Source organism: Cavia porcellus, unplaced genomic scaffold (genome assembly GCF_034190915.1).
Source record: "Cavia porcellus strain 051 isolate PalLab524CR breed Dunkin Hartley unplaced genomic scaffold, mCavPor4.1 scaffold_5, whole genome shotgun sequence".
In the NCBI taxonomy this organism is placed as follows: Eukaryota; Metazoa; Chordata; class Mammalia; order Rodentia; family Caviidae; genus Cavia; species Cavia porcellus.
This window is the reverse complement of record NW_026947488.1, coordinates 23759424-23776412: the sequence shown is the minus strand read 5'-3', so window position 1 is coordinate 23776412 and position 16989 is coordinate 23759424. Positions and strand designations below refer to the sequence as shown.

The window sequence follows — 16989 nt, the reverse complement described above, 5'->3', positions numbered from 1 at the left end:
CTAGCCAGAGATGAGGGCCCATAAGGGAGGGTCATTTTCATTCTGTTGGCAGGGAGGACTCAGCTCCTGTCGCATGCTGCTGAGGCGTGGACACGGTCCACCTCTCACGGGGAGGACAGCCCACTCGCTTTTGCTTGCCTGTTTAAATGACCACCAATTCACTGTCATCCCTCCTGCTGCAGGCAGGCCTGTCAGGGGCCTTGGAAAGACACAGAGGCTCCCGAACCTCCCTGGCCCAGCCCTGAGCAGTGCCTGCAACTTCCTATGGAGGGCAGGGCTCTGGCTGTGGCCTTCGGGCTCCCTTAGCCTCCAGCCTTCTTGGTCCCTTTGGGGGCTTTCTCCATCTGCTTTATCTGGTTTTTCTTTAGGGAGGGCTGATGTTTTCTGGTTTTAGGAGCCAGGTGAGATGAGCAAGCTGGTGAGCTGGAGCCTCATTAGATCCTCCTCCTGCAGCCGTGTCCCCAGAGAGCCGCTCTTTGCTGCCTTCCTGACCCCTCACCGCCCAGCTGAGCTGGGCATAGAGCAGGAAATGCCCCATAGAGGGTCACGCTTCTTAGAGCTGAAAAGGAGGGAAGACTCCAGCTCTGGTTGGGGATTTTTTTTAGGCATTTCTGGGGCTGTGATCTGACTTTGCCCCTTCAGCATTGTGTGACCTCAGGCGCTGACACTCTGAGCAGCAGTGTTCACGGGGCTGATTAGAGCTCAACTTCATCCTGATTTTCCAGTACTAAGCAGGGTCCTCTGTATAGTGCCTGGCATCTAGGAGGGCTCTTCTACCTGCCACCTGCCGGAGCGGGACAGGGACAAGGCTGCAGGGGCCCTGCACCCCTACTAGTCTTCAGACTCAGTGCAGTGATGGTGCCAGCAGGAGCGGGCAGAGTTGGACTCTGCAGTCCTGAGCCCTGAACTCAGACCCCAGAGGCTGCCCCCCACTCACTTTGTGACCTTGTGACACGCCTCCCTGAACCCCAGTTGCTATGGCCTACAGAGTCACTGTGAGATTACATGGATCAGGCCATTACCTTTGTGGCATGCAGGGGGCCTCCGATCTGACAGATACCACAGCAGAGCTTCAGGCTGGGCCATGCGCTGGCCACGCAGCTGAGGCCCTGCTGGCACTGTGGCCTCTGTGTGTCGTCCTGTTTCATTCTTGGATGCCTTCCACAGGAGGACTCTGTGGGCATTGGCCATCTCTGAGCCTCGTGGCTCCTTTCTTTATCGTCTTTAACTGAAATCCTCCCTGACATTCCTTTCTTACTTCATTCTTTCTTTTATTCATTCATTCATTCATTCATTCATTCATTCATTCAGTACATGCTGAGCCCCGTGTGCAACCCTGGGTAGCTCTCAGAGACACCAATGCGAGGTGGACTTGGAACCCTCAGGGAACCAAGGAGGGATTCCAGCCTGGCCTGGGGAACAGGGACTGGGCAGAGGGCCACTGAGAGGGCCACATGAGCCCGGATGTCAGCATTGTGTGCTGGTCAGTCACAAAAAGGACACATGTAAGTAGCCAAAAAGGCTCTAGCAAGTGCCTGGGCAGAGCCAGAGTCTGAGAGCCTAACTGTGACCCTGAGGCCTGGCAGCTTCCCAGCAGGATCGCAGTATGAAAGGCTCTGGATGGGCCAGGGATTTAGCTCAGCAGCACAGCGCCTGCCTGGCAAGCATGAAGTTGTGAGTTTGACTCCCAGTATCCCCCCCCACAAAAAAAAAGAGAGGAAAAGAAAGAAAGGGGGGGGGGGCCTCTGGAAGCCCTAGCAACCTGGAGCAGGGGAACTGTTCGTATCTCCCGCTGACGTATCCTAGGCTGCTGCCTGTGTCTGTGTGGGACCTGCGGTAACCCTGAGCTCCTGCTCTGTGCCTGGCATTGTCCTAGCTGCTGAGATATAGAAGCACCAGACTACAATCCGTGCCTGTAAGGAGCTCGTGCTCCCTTTGCAGGACTGACAGGAAATGAAAGAAGTGAACAAAAATGTGGCAGGTTAGGAAGGGCAGCAGAAACTCTGTGAGGCAGGTAAAGGGGGCTGGGAGAGGGGCTCAGAGGAGGCCTCCTTGTGGAAGTGGCACAGGAACAAAAGCATGAAAGGGGCACAGAGTGAGCCCTGGGCATAGGGAGGACACAGATGCAGAAAATGGGTGTTGCGTGGAAACCGCTGCTGCCGCACGGGAGCCGTGGAGTACATTACACACAGCCAGAGAGTCACCATTTGGCAGTATCAGGCACATTTAGGTCACTCTGCAGCCTTCACCACCATCCAGCTCCAGAAATTTTGTTTTGTTTGTTTCGTGGTGTTGAAAATTGAACTCAGAGAGCTCGGGGCTACGCTAACCCCTTTGATTCATTATTGTGAGACAGGACCTCACTAAGTTGCTGAGTCTGGCCTTGAACTTGCAATCCTGCCTCAGCCTCCCCAGAAGCTGGGAATGGGCTGGGGATTTAGCTTAGCTGCATAAGTGCCTGCCACTGTCCCCAGTCCTGCCTTATGGGTTTGGTTGCCAGTACCAAAAATAAAATTTAAAAAACTCCCAGAAGCTGGGATTACAGGCATGGAACACCGCCCCCAGCTTCCCAAAACCTTTGATTACCCTGCACAGAGACTTGCCCATTACAGTGGTCGCTCCCCATCACCCACCCACCCCACCCCCAGCTGCTGGCAGCTACCCTCCTCTCTGTGAACTGGACCATTCTGGGACCTTGCGTAAGTGGAATCACACCACATTTGTCTTTTGTGAGTGCTGTGGATGACTTAACCTAATGTCCTCAAGGTTCATCCACTGTGGCTTCTATCAGAAATTCCTTCCCTTCTGAGGCTGCGTAATCGTTCTTTGCATGGACGGACTGCACATATTCTGTATCCATTCATCACTAGAGATTTTGAGCACAGAGTATCAGTGTGACCAAGTAAGAGACAGAGCCTGGTCTGTGGTGTGACTGAGCAGCCAGCAGGACACCCCTGTCTGAGATTCCTGGGTAGATCTGTCCTTACTCCCCACCTTGAGCCTGAGGGGAGCTTGTTCTCCAGCAGAGGTTGCCGGGGCTGGGCTTGGGAACATTCTCTGCAGGCTTCCTGGAGGAGGCAGCCTTCCACCAGATTGGAGGGGAGGGGCTGGGAGGGCTGTGCAGAGGGAGAAGGGCGACTGGGGATGCACCAGAGGGTCTAGGGTGGGGAATCTGGGTTTAGTGATGAGGGAGTTGTGCCGCTGCTGTAAATGGGAAAACCTCAGCCTAAAGGAGCCCAGCTACTTCTGCGAGGTGAAGCACTGGCCCCAAAGGAGCCTTGAGAGGAGGACTGGACTGGTGGGTGAGACACGCGTGCTGCGTCTGTTGCGTGTTCCAGTGAGGCAACTGGAAGCATCTTTAAAGATCTTTCTGGTGGGGCTGGGGATTTAGCTCAGCGGCATAAGCGCCTGCCTTGAAAGCAGGCAGTCGTGAGTTCGATCCCTGGTACCGATAAAAAGGAAAAAGACAAAAAAAAAAAAAAAAAAAAAAAAAAAAGATCTTTCTGGTGTTGGGAGTTTGGAGTGAGAAGACAGGAAGGGACTGCCATTTATTGAGCCCTACTGTGTACCAGGAAGGAGGTGTGTAAGTCACCTTGTGTTGTTCTCTCTCTCTCTCTCTGAAAGCAACAGGCTCAGAGAGGCAAAGGGGGCTTGCCCTGGACACACAGCTATGAAGGAGGGGGGCAGGATTCCAGCATGTCCTGAAGGCCAAGTCCTCACTCTGTGCAGGATGAAGCCTAGAGTTTGGGGGGCTGTTGGGGCCTGGAGTTGGCAGTCAAACCAGGCCTGCCAGGTCATCTCCAACCCTGCCAAGAAACTAGTCCCCACTGAGGCAGTGCCCACAGCCCATGTCCCCAGCACTGCCCAGGGTTAATGAGTGCATCGCTCCCCCAGTCAGGAGCAGAGAGGGAGAAATGCTGTGCTCAGTGCCAGCTCTCCTCTCCCTGTGGAACCCTGATTTGTGCACTCTGGTTTTAATTGTCTTCCCTTAGGGCCTGGCCCAGCTTGGACCCTGGGGCTGAAGAACACATTTCACTCTTTCACCCAAATCTATAATTATTCTAGGCCCCTGGGCCTGGCTGCGAGTCACCTGGGGCAGAGGAAGCCAAAGAGGAGAGACAGCCCCTTTGTCTGCAGCTCTGCTGTGGTGCTAGTGTGGGGGCCGGATCCTAGAGGCTGCAGGGAGGGAATGGGGTGGGGTCTGGCGAGGAGGCTGCCTGAGGATGTTCTACAAGTTGCATACTTGCAGCGTAAGGTCCCCCAGAACTGGCTTTGGTTTCACCACTGATGCACTTCACAGCCTTGAGTAAGTCACAGCCTCTCTGAGCCTTGGCTTGTCCATCTGAAAAATGAGGAAAATGAGAGTCATCCCCACCCCATGGCATCATGAAAAAATGTATGCAGAGAACCTGGCACACAGCCTGATTGCAAATGGTTGTCCTTCTTTCTTCAACTTCAGAGATTATTATTACATTATCATCATCATTACCATCATCAGGATGCCCTGGATCACCCCCCAGCTTCCGTCCATTACTAAGGTCTGGTACAGACTTAGGGGAGGAGGAGCCTGATGGCTCCACTTTACTTAACAGTTCAGACCAAAGCCTGAGGAGCTGCTACCCATGGATCCTGGTCGCAGCTGCTCCCAGAGCTGGGTTTCAAATGAAGCACTGTGAGTTTGGGGAAGAAGAACTTCCCCGTCTCACCTGTCTAATGGGAATGGACTGGTGTCTGCATAGAGCCAGGCATGCTGTAAGTCTCTGCTTGCGCCCTTCCTGCCTGTGGTCTCTTTCCTTGTTGCCTCTGCTGTCAGGATACACTAGGCTTCAAGGCCTGGCTTGCAGGCTCCTCCTCTCTGAAGCCTTCCCAGGTCCCCTGCCCCCAAATGCAGGTGACCTCTCCCTTCCCCATTCCCAGGCACTACCTGCCCCTAGGACTCACCTCACATTCTGCTGGGTGTCAGCCAAGGGCTCACAGCGGCAGGACCTCAGTGCTTGAGAGAGAACACCCCTGCACTATCCCCTTCACCCCACCAGTTCTATTGGCCAGATTCCATCCCACCCCACTGCCGGCTCCTGTCCAGTGCTCCCAGGGCTCCCCTGCACACATGGGCTCCTACCTCCTGGCTTGTGTAGGGCAGGCTCAGGACAGGCCTGGGAGGCGCACGCTCTGTGTAATCCCCAGAACCTAGCTCGCCACTGTGTCCTACAGGCACAGTGTCCCTGTCACCACAAGGTCAGAGCTCTTGGGATCCTGAGGGGGCCTCCCCCATGGCATCCCACCAGGCTGGGTCTGGGAGCCAAGGTACCTTGAACCAGAGTCCACTATGGGCTCCCTCACAGCTAACATGTTTCCTGAGGCCTGGAGGCTCGGTTCTTGGTTCTCACAACGCAAACCATCGCCCTGCTTCCTGCCCCACTGGGGCTGACCTCTAAGAGGCCTCAGGGAAGCCTGCCTTGATTGCCCGGGCTGTGAGATATCCCCGGCCTGGGCACTTGAGAACCAGATGCCCACCTTAGCGGGACCCTGCCAGGCGGGTATAGGGACTGCTCCTTAGAGAGGGCTCTGCAGGCAGGGAGAGCCTGAAGGCGTGACAGATGGCGGTGGGAGGCCATCCTCTGCTGGGCCTGGCTGCCTGCTCCTAACTGTGAGGGTGGGCAAGGCGCGGGGCCCCCCAGGCTGACACAGGTCACCACATGCTGGGTTGCTGTCTGCACACGCAGCATTACACTACTGAGATGTATTATGAGCACGTAAAATGCACTGATTTCCATGGTTTAGCACAAAAAAGGAATGTAAAATGACTCACTAGTAATTTTATTACATGTTGAAATAATAATTTCTTGATATCTTGGGTTAAATAAAATACATTATTAAAATTAATTTCACATTAAAATTTTTTTCCGCCTGACTACCAGAAACTGGAATATTCTGTGTGTGTTTTATAACATGGCCCCATTCTGAGTCAGCCAGGCAGCGACATCCTGCATGGCCTTCTGGGGAGCCCCAGTGACGGGGGGAGCTGTGGTCTGCCACTCCGTGAGCTGAGCTGTTCCTGGGGGTGAGGGTGGGACTCAGACCTCACCTGCTCCCCACCACCTCCCAGCCCAGGGCTCCACTCTTTCTTGGGACTAAAGGGGACAGAATGGAACAGGTGAGTGAGAGCTCTCAGAGCTGGGCATCTCATGTCTGCCTCTCTAGACTGGGGGTTCCTGGCAGGCTGCAGCAAAAGGGGAGGGGGCTGACATCACATTTCCTGGGTGACCCACACATTGCCAGGCATCTTTCTGGAGTAAGATAATCTCCCTTGAGAAGAGGAAAGAATTCTAATTACTTCTCAGGAAGACATTTGTTTGGGGAGATGAGAGAGACTGAGTGTGTGATGGGGAGGGTGCTGGCCCCCCAGTAGTGACTCTGGCAGGGTGGCAGGGCCAGGCAGCCCCTGTAGATCAGGGAATTGAGGGGGCGGGGCTGGGCCCTGAAGGGGAAGGGATGAAATTGCACTTCTCCTAAAGAGGAGACCCTTCAACAAGCCTGGGTCGTGTGCCCCAGGAAGCCACCACAACCAGTGACAATGTGACCAAAGGCAGGAGGTAGGGCTCTCCTCAGGGTAGTGGCGGAGGAGCGCTCAGAGGGGCACCCTCGGCCGAGCTGCTGCTGAATGAAGAGGAGCCCAGGAGTGGGCCACAAGGGCCAGCCCCACAAAAGTGAGTGGGAGAGCGAGGTTAGCTCAGGGGATAGAGCCCAGGCTGCCACCCCTGGGTGCCCAGGGAGAAGTCTGGGTCATCAGGGGAGTGGTGAGAGCCACAGAGGGTCCTAAGCAAGGAGGAGGCCAGGGTGGATTTGGCTTTCGCAGAGATGGTGCTGGCTGCCTATAGCGGGCCAGGAGTGACCTCTGAGGGGGATAGGGTGGTGGCGACGGGGAGGGTCAGTGTGCTGATGAGACTGACAGCCACTCCAGCCTCCTGGCCTCCTTGCTCACCCCCCACTATCTGTCCCCTGTGCGGCCTCCCAGGGCTCCCAGACAGAGGTCCAGCTGACAGCGGGCCTCCAGGGAGACTGATCCTTCTCCCCACCTCCTGCCAGCCCTGCCCACCTGGAGCCAGGCCATGGCCTGTCCCCTCCATTCTTGCTTGGCGGCGTCTTAACCCTCTCCCTCCCGTGCCCCTCGGTGCTGGGTCCTGAGCCCACCACGCCTCCCTGTTTCTGTGCAGCCCTATTCACAGAGACGCCGCACGACATGACGGCGCGGACGGGCGAGGACGTGGAGATGGCCTGCTCCTTCCGCGGCAGCGGCTCCCCGTCCTACTCGCTGGAGATCCAGTGGTGGTACGTGCGGAGCCACCGGGACTGGACCGACAAGCAAGCGTGGGCCTCCAACCAGGTACCGTGGAGAGCTGGTGGGGCGGGTGGCGCAGCCCTGTGCCCCGCTGAGCTGTTCTGCGGCAGCACCATCCTGGTCCCCCCTTCACCCCCTGGGTCCGGTAGGCGATGCCCAGAAGGAAGTCCTTTCAGGAAAAGCAAGAGGCAGAGAGGAGGGGAGGCCCTGAGATGCTACAGCAAGGGGGACCTTGGGGGAGCACAGGGGCCCTCTCTTTGGGGAAACTGAGGCCAGAGGCACAGAAGCTGGCTCCAGATTCTGAGGCAAAGCGGGTCTCCTGGTTCACATTCCCCATGTCTCCAGGCCATGGGGGAGATACGTTCTGTACATGATTCAGCAAACATGGGTGTCATTCTTGCCAAGTTCATCCTGAAGTGCATTCATGTGTGTACATGCAGACAGTCTCCCAGCAACCCTGGTCTCTTTCTCTTTCTCTCTCTCTCTCTCTCTCTCTCTCTCTCTCACACACACACACACACACACACACACACACAGCCTAGAGCAGATGCTAGGGTCCCTGCCACCTGCCCTACCACCAGCCCACTGCCAACTGTCAACTCTTGCATCTCTGCCTAAGGGCTGTCCCCGAAGCACAGCCTGCTGGCTGCAAGGCAGGTGGGCCGGAAGCTGAAGAGCATCCCAGGGGTCCCGGGGTGCCTGCAGGGGCCAGCTGGCTTAAGCTCCCATGGCTCGGGTGTCTCCCCTTTTTATCTCACTTCCCTTTTTCTCTCTCCTGCTGGGGTCACCTCCCATGTAAGCCACTGGTAGGTACTTCCATCTGTCCTCAGGTCTGCTGTTGGGGTCACCATCTTCAGACACTTGCATCTGTGCATGAGTGTCTACATAAGTGGATGTGCAAATGCAGCTACATGTGAACACACACGTGCACACCTCACATGCACACAGTAGCAAGCCACACGTTCTCTTGTCTCATGAAAGTGCTGCTAACATATGCATAAGGTCATGTCGCACTCTGTTCAGCTCCTGGGGGTGCTGGGTGCCCAGTGTGTCAGCCTGCTACACATAGATGAAAAGGACCTTGGCCAGAGAAAGCCACTAGGAATGGAGTTGCGGATATCTGCAGGTGGAAGGCCCCGGGGCAGCTTGTGGGGAAGTCATACAGTGGCATCTGCCACACATGCACGTTCACAGATTGGCGCAGGGCACACACCCCTGCTGACTGCCGAGCAGAGGCCCTCTGCTCGCAGGCACCCCCTGTGGATACCCCACACCCTCATGGACCCAGCCGCATAGTGGGCAGCCAGTTTCCCAGGTGCCACCTGTGTCTTTTGTCTGACACCTCCCCTACACCCTGAGCAGACACAGCGCTCAAGGACCCCAACCCCAGACCTCATAGCTTCCAAGCATCCTCTGCTATAGTTAGAATCTTTTTAAAAATGGTTTTAAATTTTGTATTAACATGTGTTAACTGTACATGTTGGTGGGTATTTGCACTGATCAAATTCAACCTCCCTTTATCCAGCGTCCCCCCTGTCCCCATGTCCCATCCCACAGTGTATGTCCCCCGCCTTCACCACCTGCTAACACCGTCTCTGCTCTCTCTGCCCCTCCCCCTCCAACAGCTGAAAGCATCTCAGCAGGAAGACGCAGGGAAGGAGGCCACCAAAATAAGTGTGAGTTTGATAATGCCTTCTCACAAAGGCTCTAATAGAGGAGGAGGCTGTACCTTTAAAAAACATTTTGGGGGGTCCATTTCAGCAAGGGAGCTTGGGCAGAAGATGGAGGAGAAGAAAAAGAGAAAGGGGGAAAAATAGCCCTATTCTGTTTTAAAAGCTAGAGATTTTTCAAGTTCATTGAATGACAGGCACAAAAAATGACAAGAGGAGAGAAAATGCATTCTCTCGTGTCGGGGCCAAGGCTGTGTGCGCTCAATGCTGCCTGCCTGTCTCAGCAGCATTTTTATCTGAGGAAACAACAAAGTCTAATGAGACTGAGTGGGCTTTTTTTTCTCATCATGTCTGACAGTGACAGCATCTCACAGCTCCTGAGTTCCTGAGTCCCTTGAGTGATCTAGCTCCCGGGAATGAGGACTCAGGACTGGTCAACTTCTTATGCATTGGCGCATTTTGTTATAGCCACATGCATAGGAAAGGGCAATTATTTATCCATTTTGTGGGTGGGGATAATCGAGACTGGGAAGGGAGTCAAAGACCTGCTGGGGCTCACCCCAAGTTGATTGATGTCCCAGCCTATGCTGGGACTCAGGTCAGGAGCACAGCAGAGCTGAGAGGGTGGCGGGTACGGGGGTGGGGCTCCCAGAGCCGGGCCTGGCAGCGGCAGACAGGATTGAGAAAGGGGAAGACCAAGCTGAGGCCACCAGGCTGAGGATGCGTGTGGCCGTGTCACCTGGCTGGATCTGTGCCTGAGGACACGAAGGTGCTGGCATGAGCATGACCATGTACACGTGTGCAAGGGTGACCTTTGTACATTCACTCCTCCCTGGAGAACTGTCTAGAACCAGGGGGCAGCTCAGGGCTCCACGGCCAACTGGATGCAGATGCCCTCCCAAACCAAGAGGTACAGCCTAGAGCGTGGGGGTACAGGATCGTGTCTGGCACTGGAGGGGGGAGCGTGGAGGCAGGCAGGCCGGGAGGGGACTCCTGCAGCCACTTAGGCAAGGCTCCACCAAGAGAGTGCAAGGGCCACCAAGGAGCCCTGTACCCCATCAGCCTGGGTTGGAACAGCTGGCTCTGGAAATTCCAGCCAGGCCCAGCTCAGGGTGCTGGGGGTGCCACCTCCCCTCCTGCCTGCCCTCACCTCTGCTGGGGGCTCAGCTGTGTCTAACACCCCATGTCTCGCCTGAACCCCCACCAGCAAGGTAGGTGGGGGTCGGGTGTATATTAACACACCCCATTCATCAAAAGCCTCTCCTATGATTTTTGTTTGCAGTTTCAGATGAGGCTCAGGCAAAGGAGAGAATAATGTAATTGATTTAGAGGATTATAATTCCAGGCTGCTGGGCCCCACGTGAGGGGAATGCCACCATGAAAATTAGTTAAATAAAATAAATGTGCTCCACGTGAGGGTGGGCTCGCCCCCAGCCCACCCCCTGCCATTGCTGCCCCAGCTGCGGCTCTTCAGGTCTGCTGAGGAAATGCACAAGCTGGCCTAGGCCCTGTCCTCACAGACCTCATCCTCAGGTACACAGAGGCCCAGCTGGACACCGTCACAGGTGCACACCCTCGCTTCCTGCAGTCTGAAACAAGGGCTCTAACTTCTCCTTGGCCTTCAAGGCTCTGCAGATTGCTCTGCCCACTCCTGGGGCTCCTCCCAACTGCGCTCCCCAACACTGTGCCCTCCTGCCTTCCCATCCTCTCCTCCCCCTGGCCTTTGCACAGGCAGGCCCTCTGCCTGGAAAGCTGCCCCTCTGTTCCCTTTACAGGTCAGCTGGGGGAGCCTCCAGGCCCAGCCCAGTGACAGTGGCGCTTCTTGCTTTCCCCCATGCCTGTATTTCCACCTGTCATTATCCTTTCCTGTGAGCATTGCGTCCCGTCCGCCTCCCCCAGAGACGGTGGCCCCAGGACTATGCCTGCGGGAGGCACTGTTACACCAGGGCCCGAGATAGAACCTGGCACAGTCAGCGTCCAGTAAACAATCACACACACACACACACACACACACACACACACACACACACACACACACAGGCCAGCGTGTATAGAAACAGATTGCTGTGCAGGGACCTACAGCTGTGACACAGATCCTGCTCTGGTATATGTATGTATGTGTAGGGTGATGAGAGTGAGCAAAGGTGCTCATGTGGGGACCACAGGGACCCGGGAATCCAGGGTCCATTATCTTTATCGGGTAGCTGAGCCAGGCAGGAAACCAGGACTGATATTCCTGTGTCTTCTACAAATACCACCATGGGTGGAGCATCTCCTGATGTTAACTCTTGGGTCATAATTTGACCTCTTAAGAAACACCGATGACCCGAACATCACAGTCCACAGTTGGGTGGCATCTGGATCCTGGGTGGTCTCGGGTTCTGGGGAGGAAGTGCCATCAGCTTAGGAGTGTGGTCCCAGGAGGGCTTAGAACTGTCTGGGTCACTGTGTTAACCTTGGGAAGGCCCAGTGCCCGAGACCTGGCTATTCTGAGAGCCAGGTGCCACTGTGAGGACATGGTGGGCGCCAGGACCTAGTGTCCAGGAGCTGAGTCCTGATTCCAGCTGGGCCACCTTCCTGGATCTCCAGGTCTCCTAACAGCACTTGTCTAGAGCATATAAAAACACTTTGGAGACTAAAGCACCATGGATTTGGCTGTGGAAGGACAGTGGTCATTTACTTGTTAGATGACACTGAGAACCAAAAGTCTCCTTTTCCTATCGTGGAGCAAGAAAAATGGGCTGCAGAAAGGAAAACACTCAGAATCTGGTGGCAGTGAGACCGTGTATAGGGGAGGACCGGCACCTGTGAAATAGTGAGATAATGATGCAGTAGGACCGTAGCCACCAACTGTCACTGGGTGCCTAGCATTGGCCATGCCGCCCACTCTGCATGCATCATCTTAGGGGATCTGGGGAGGGGTCCTTGCTCTAGCAGCGTCCCCCGGGTGGCCTGCATGGGCTGAGGGTCCCACTGACCTGACAGGAAGGGCTTTGTGCTGTGGTGCAGATGACACTTCTGCCTGTTGGCCATTGTCACACTTGTGCAACTTTTTCTCTTAATCTTGCTAAAGCCCTCTGTGCTAGAGTTTAAGTTAATTTTCTCTTAAAGAGTTTGTGGTACCAGGAATCAAACTCAGGACCTTGCACTTGCCAGGCAGGCACTTGTGAGGCTGAACTATATCCCAGGACCTTTAAAGAGTTTTGCAAGTAGAGATAGCTCTCCACAGACTTCTAAGCCTGAGGAATTCCCCAGTCCCATTCCCAGAGGCCTTTGTCACCATAAGAAATGTCTGGGGCCACTGTGAGGAGAAGGTGCCTTCTCCGGCCTCATCACACAAGCCCAGTCCCTGCCTTTGAGGAACTCCCAGGTCAGATGGGAGCCAAGGGTTAAGCCAGACTGCAGCTTGACTACCAGCATGGAGGAGGGGCTGCTGGCCTCGGGGAGCTGGAACAGGCAGGGACCCGGCACAGCCAGGAGGGCTGCTGGGGGCGGCGAGGCCCCATCTGGAAAGGTTTCCAGTGGAACAGATGGAAAGGGCCTCAGTGACTTGGGAGACCTAGAAGGAAGCTGGGGTGGGGCCCGGGGTGTGAGCAGCCAGGACCTGGCCTTGGTCAGTGCAGGGCGTTTCCCATGACATGCAGAGGGAAGAGGGGTTCAGGGCCAGACCGAGCAGGGCAGAAGGAAGGCAGGGATGAGGACAAGGCAAGCGGGGTCCCGCTGGGCCGGGTCTGGGGGGTGCTGAGTCAGCCCTGAATGTGCTGAGGGGCTGAGAAAATAGCCAGTGGAGCTCAGAGCACAGCCTGGCCCGGGATGGGGAGCCCCTGCCCCTGCCCCTGCCCCACCTGCCCCTGCCCCACCTCTACACTTCCAGGGGGTCACTGCGTCAGCTAGGAGCAACGTGTGGGCAAGGGCTGGCGTCGTGGGCACCAGGTGGCACTGCCCTCCTTCTGAAAGTGGGGCAGGAGGAGCTGGCGCAGGGCTGTCCCCGCCATGCCCAAAGTGCCCAGGGTCCTGGGGTGAGCAGGAGGGAGGCTGGGCTTGGTCGTGGTGAGGACTCGTTCAGCATAATTAGGTGCTTAATGGCACCGCTAAGGCCTGTCGATGCCTGTGCTGAGGTGATTATGATTTATAACCAAGCCACCTCGTGGGGGTCTCCCGCTCACGGCCTCTCCAGGCTGCTGGACCAGAAGGCTTTTGGACAATTTGTGAGCACTGAGAACCCACAGGCTGTGCCCCCACCCCCGAAGCTGGCCTGACTGTGCGGGCCCTCCAAAGGCATAAGCCTCTGATGAGGTTTGGGGTGGGGCTCCCCCAGGACCTGGAGTGCTGGGGGCCTCTGCTTTCTGTTCATGGAGCGCCCCGGAGGTGTGGATAAGGCCCAGTCACTATGGCCAGCTGGGGTTGGGAAGAACACTTCACTCTAAGTTTTCTCCCCCACGCAATGGGTGTCCTGGCACTGCCCACATCTTAGGGTGACTGTGAGGCTTGAAGACTGGTGAGGCTTCAGCACAGTGCTTCACAGTGATGACTGCTCTGTGGACCTTGGCTGCTAGCACTACTGTTACTGTTACCGTTACTGTTGTTTCAAGCCTTTGCCTGCTGCAGATGGTGTCCCGAGTGGAGGCTCCTGGGGCTGGGTCCTCACTCTTCCTCTGGTTTCGGCATTAGACAGGTAACCGCGCAGACCTCACTGGGTCTGGCTTGTTCACAGTCTCATCTCCAGCGCCAGCCTCAAAGCAGGTGCTCCCTAAATTTAGTTTGTTGAATGAGTAAATGAATGTAACCTAAGAAGACCAAGGCCAGAGTGCAGAGCACACGTCAAGGTCAGAGCCCGGTGCTGCAGTGCCGCCATATGTTCACCTCCTCCGTCCCCCTTCGCTCCCTGAGGAGGGTGGCTGGCACTTCTGAGGCCACAGCTGTGCGTGGGCAGAGGTCACTGGCGGGAGGAGCCGGCTTGGGGCTTGCAGCAGGTCGGCCCTGTGAGGGGGTGGCGCGGGGTGGGGGGCTGGAGAGGGCGGGCCTGCGGGTGCTCCCACCCCCTGAGCTGCTCCCAGCGCTTTGCATTATTACTCCATTAGCGCCTCATAGGGTTGACAAATGAAGGATAATTAATATCCGTGAGGGAAGCAGATGTTGCGGTAATTCGCGCCCTCCCGCTGCGCATTTGCCACAGCGTGTCCTCCCCACCGCCCCGAGCGGCAGGACCACGGCTCGGCCTCGTGCCCGCGGCGGGTGGGGGTGGGCAGGCCACGCTGGCTCCAGCCGGCCTGCAAGGGACAGCGCCCCGACTCCGGCCAGGAGCCCCGAGCTGGGCGGGAGCAGCCAGGCAGGGCCGCGCGGCCACGCACAGAGCTCAGAGCGGGGTCAGGGCCTGGCGTGGCCGGAGTGGGCGCCGGAGAGCCCGGTGGAAGTGACCGACAAAGGCCCAAGTTTACAAACACTAAGAGGACCGGTGCGGGCTGGAGCCACACACCCACCACCGGCGCCGGAGCGCGGCGTCTTCGGAAGCAGCCTTTGCCCTAAAGCAGCCGGGTGAGGCGACAGCTCCGCCAGGCTGGTCCTGTCCCACCGCGGTGCACCGCACGGCGAGGGGGCGCTGCCCGCCAGGGCTGCAAAGTCGCCAGGACGCTGTTGTTTCCATAAAGGACATCCGACCCTAGGAGTGCTTCTTTCTTTCTTTCTTTCTTTCTTTCTTTCTTTCTTTCTTTCTTTTTCTGCATGTCTGCAGAACTTAGTGATCACATTCCTCATGGAAAATTGGCACCTGTACATAACACATCTTAATTCATTTTTCGTTTCCTTCTCCTCTCTTCATTTCTGGTCTCCTCTTTCACAAAAGAGCTCCCTATTTCCTACTATCCATCTCTTATTTTACTCTTTATCTGTAATCTGAGATTCTCAGACAGGAGAACCGTGTGATATTAAAGCTCGTGTATCCAGGTGCATCCATTTTCCTACCAGTGACTCCTGCTTGTCCTTCTTTACGGCACAGTAGTACTCCGCCGTGTTGTTTCCTTCTGTGCGTGATCGCCGGCCTGTGTGGTGTAGCTCATGCCTCTTAACGGCTGTGCAGAATTTCACCGGATGAATCCATCACAGCCTATTTACCCTTCCTCTGATGAACAGTTGAATTACTTTTTGTTTTGCTTTTTTGTGACACTGCAGCAAACCTTGACGGGGCCTTGTGTGTGCATGTGTACGTGCGTGTGTGTGTGTGTGTGTGTGTGTGTGTGCGCGCGTGTGCGTGTGCGTATGCGTGTGTGTGTGTGTGTGTGTGTGCATGTGTGCGTGCGTGCGTGTGCGTGCGTGCGTGTGTGTGTGTGTGTGTGTGTGTGTGTGTTGAGGGGCGGGGAGGGACTCAGCCTCCTGATGGGCTCCCAGGCCCCCCTGTCCCCCTCCATGCGTCACGGTCTCTCTGTCGCCCCCAGGTGGTCAAGGTGGTGGGTAGCAACATCTCCCACAAGCTCAGGCTGTCGCGGGTGAAGCCCACAGACGAAGGCACCTATGAATGTCGTGTCATTGACTTCAGCGACGGCAAGGCCCGGCACCACAAGGTCAAGGCGTACCTGAGGGTCCAGCCGGGCGAGAACTCCGTCCTGCACCTGCCCGAGGCGCCTCCAGCCGCGCCCGCCCCGCCGCCACCCAAGCCGGGCAAGGAGCTGCGCAAGCGCTCGGTGGACCAGGAGGCCTGCAGCCTGTAGCCGCGCTGCCGGAGCTCAGAGCCCCCCGGGGACGGACTGCCTGCGGCTGCCGCCGCCTCCTCCAGGCTACCAGTGGCTGCCGTCACACCGGCCCTCGGCCTACCACCCCCGCTCAGCATGCAAGCCCACCGCCCGTCCCCCCTTCAGCCCCTCTCGGTGACCCGGCTCGGAGAAGGTGGCCCTGGGCTCCAAGGGACAACTGCCCTGCCCCATGCTGGGGAGGGACCATGCCGGGGCCTGGCTGCCCCGTTTCTGCCACCAGCTTCAGTGGAGTCCCGTGTTTTGTTTTGCTTGCTTGCCCCCACCCTGTCCTGAGCCGGGCGGGCCTCCCAGACTCCCCACATCCCCACTTGGACCCGGGGCTGCCAACAGTGATCCCTTCCTGGCTCTGGACTTGAACCCTCTGAGCAAAACTAGAGCTTCACAGCCTCCACCGGAAGAACTAGGGTGCAGAGCCCCCAGGAAGGCCTTTACCCAGACCCTGGGAGGAGAGCGAGGTGCTGTGTGGCCCCTGGCAGGCCCTTCCTGTCCAGCCTCTATACCTAAGCCGTGGGTCTGACCTCCAGGGAGGTGGGCACCACCAGTCCACAGCAGGTCAGAGGGAGGCCTTCCCCTCGGCCCCAGCCCCTGCAGAGCCGTGCACCAGCAGGACCCCTTCCAGGGTCTTTGGGGCTCGCCCAGGGGCTCCCTCTGCCAGCCTCAATGTCACAGTCCCCTCTTGGGCTGCCAAGTCCACCCAAGAACCAGGGCCGTTGGGATCCAAGGGCCCCTCTACCAATCCCTCACCACCCCTGATCAGGGGCACCCCCACCCCTGGCAACGTGTAAATATTTCTATTCGGCCCCTCCCCACCCCCAGAGCTGGATCGAACCTCTGGCCTGCCCATGAGCAACAGACCCAGTTGCTGGGAGAGGCGAGGGCTTTGCCTGGGGGTGAGTGGGTAGCCCTGTATCATAATCCGATCTGTGACTACCAGCCAACCTGAATAAAGCGGTTTAAAACATGTCGCAGGCCATGTCTTTCTGGGGCATTTATTTGGGAGCCCAGCTGCAGGGCCCAGGGAGTCAGGGAGGCCTCAGCTGACCCACACCGACGCAGGTACAGAGCGCGGCTCTGCTCTGCCGCCCAGCAAGCAGGGGCTGGTGTCTTGGCAGAGCCTGGGAGCTGGTGGGCCTGCGTAGAGGACAGAAAACCAGCCTCTGTCCAGCTGTGGCCAATCACCAAGCACTTAAATTATTCCTTGATTCTGAGATAATCACCATGCCACACACGAGTG

The 16989-nt window shown here is 56.9% G+C and overlaps 1 protein-coding gene across 1 annotated transcript in view; it reads left to right on the top strand.

Moving 5' to 3' along the window:
* Vstm2l (V-set and transmembrane domain containing 2 like) overlaps positions 1-16716 on the top strand; it is a 29502-nt gene extending 12786 nt beyond the window's left edge. Inside the window, exons 2-4 of the mRNA XM_003467646.5 lie at positions 7215-7384; positions 8965-9015; positions 15441-16716. Of these exons, the coding sequence (XP_003467694.2) occupies positions 7215-7384; positions 8965-9015; positions 15441-15713 (494 nt within the window). The 3' untranslated portion in view covers positions 15714-16716. The remainder of the gene's footprint in view (positions 1-7214; positions 7385-8964; positions 9016-15440) is intronic.
* The last annotated feature ends 273 nt before the right edge of the window (positions 16717-16989 follow it).